The 1,431-nt window shown below is 46.9% G+C and overlaps 1 protein-coding gene across 1 annotated transcript; it reads right to left on the bottom strand.

Annotated features, from left to right (window-relative positions):
- Window positions 1-276: 276 nt before the first annotated feature.
- LOC109019680 lies at window positions 277-1,065 on the bottom strand. Its single transcript, XM_019002030.1, has one exon. The coding sequence runs from the start codon at window positions 1,063-1,065 to the stop codon at window positions 277-279; it is 789 nt and encodes a 262-aa protein (XP_018857575.1).
- Window positions 1,066-1,431: the final 366 nt, after the last annotated feature.

Below are 1,431 nucleotides of genomic sequence, written 5' to 3'. Positions count from 1 at the left end.
ACAACGAAAATGAGAAAATCTATTCCTAGCGCAACGCTAAAGCTGAGTATTTCCATACTTTTTAATCTTCAACCAAAAACAGTGATTTTATCATAATTTACATGGATGATTTACAGAAGAAATTCTGAAAGCCAGGATGAGCCGCAAAGACCAAATTCAGAACACACGTTTTATGATGAAGCAAGAGAAGAAGTAGTGGCAGAATCAATATCAAAACCAAAATCAAAAATCAAAACCAAGCAGTGCCTTTGGCTTCCTGAACACGAACTGAGAGTTCTACAGAAAGATGAAGCACTCTAACGAAACTAGTGGGTTCTCGAGGGACTCATTCCCCACCTGCAAATTGCCCTCCTTTAACTCCTCTTCAGCACCAGTGCTCTGCTTACTCTCCACCCCTGATTCCAGTGACTGGCCACAGGTTCTTCCCGTCCCCTTCCCCGGACTCCTTCCCACTCCACTCGTTGTCCTCGTCGCCGGTGACCTCGACCTCCGGCCGGGACCCTCGCCTGGATCTCTACGGGCTCCGGCTGTCCTTACGTCAAGCCTCCTGGTTCTCACCTCACTCGATCCTTTCGTCGGGATAACTCTCCGGCTGGCGAGATCGGTGGTGTTTGGACGCTTTCTGGGGCCCCTCGTTTGAGCTCTGTGAAGCACATTTTGACCCACTTCTATGCTCCTCTTACTAATTGCCTCGTCTTCTTCTTTCTTGTCTGTGATAGTAGTGGTGGTGGTAGTCGATAAGGAGAAACTCTCTGATATCTGAGAGAATTCAGACACCTCCTCCCTTTCTGCTTCGTGAATCAGACACAGACCCTTAGTTTCAATGGGAAATTGGGTCTCTTTCTCCTCTGCTGGAATTGGGTTTTGCCGCTTGGAGACAACGGGTGTTTCGGACAGGACCTCTTTGACGAATTCTTCCTCTACTGGGGGTTGTGGTGGAGACCTGAGATCTCTGACATGAGACTGCTCGGAAACCGGAACCGGAGACTTCTCCTGGAATTTCTGGTGGAACAACCCGGTTTTTTGGTCCGGTTGGCTTCTGGTGGTGCTCGTACAGCAACCCATTTGTTTGTGGACGAAAGATTCAGCACTTTTGGATCGTGTGTATGAAAGCCTCCAAAATTTTGAAAATTTTGAGTTCAACGGTTATAAACTTAAAAAATAATAAAATTGTACGCTAGCGTAGATGGAGTTGTTGGAGAGTTGAGAAGGTGGGTGGAGAGAGAGAGAGAGAGAGAGAGGTGTGGCTGAGGCGGAGATATTGATGATAGGCTTAATATAGTGAGTGTTTGGAGGTGATTTGGGGACAAAGTACTGTAGCTGCGGCTGTTTGTGGGTCTCCTTTTTCTCTATTTTGGTGACAACATGAATTTTAATGGGTGCCTCAAAAGGTTACAGCAATTGCATGTTTTGTTCATTGTCCCCGGGGGT

This window comes from Juglans regia, chromosome 1 (assembly GCF_001411555.2).
Source record: "Juglans regia cultivar Chandler chromosome 1, Walnut 2.0, whole genome shotgun sequence".
In the NCBI taxonomy this organism is placed as follows: domain Eukaryota; kingdom Viridiplantae; phylum Streptophyta; class Magnoliopsida; order Fagales; family Juglandaceae; genus Juglans; species Juglans regia.
Note: the sequence above shows the minus strand (reverse complement) of the source record. Positions and strands in the feature narration are given on the sequence as shown.

Excerpts from the sequence above, each read along its gene's own strand:
- LOC109019680 (XM_019002030.1), bottom strand. The coding sequence starts at position 1,065 with ATGGGTTGCTGTACGAGCACCACCAGAAGCCAACCGGACCAAAAAACC.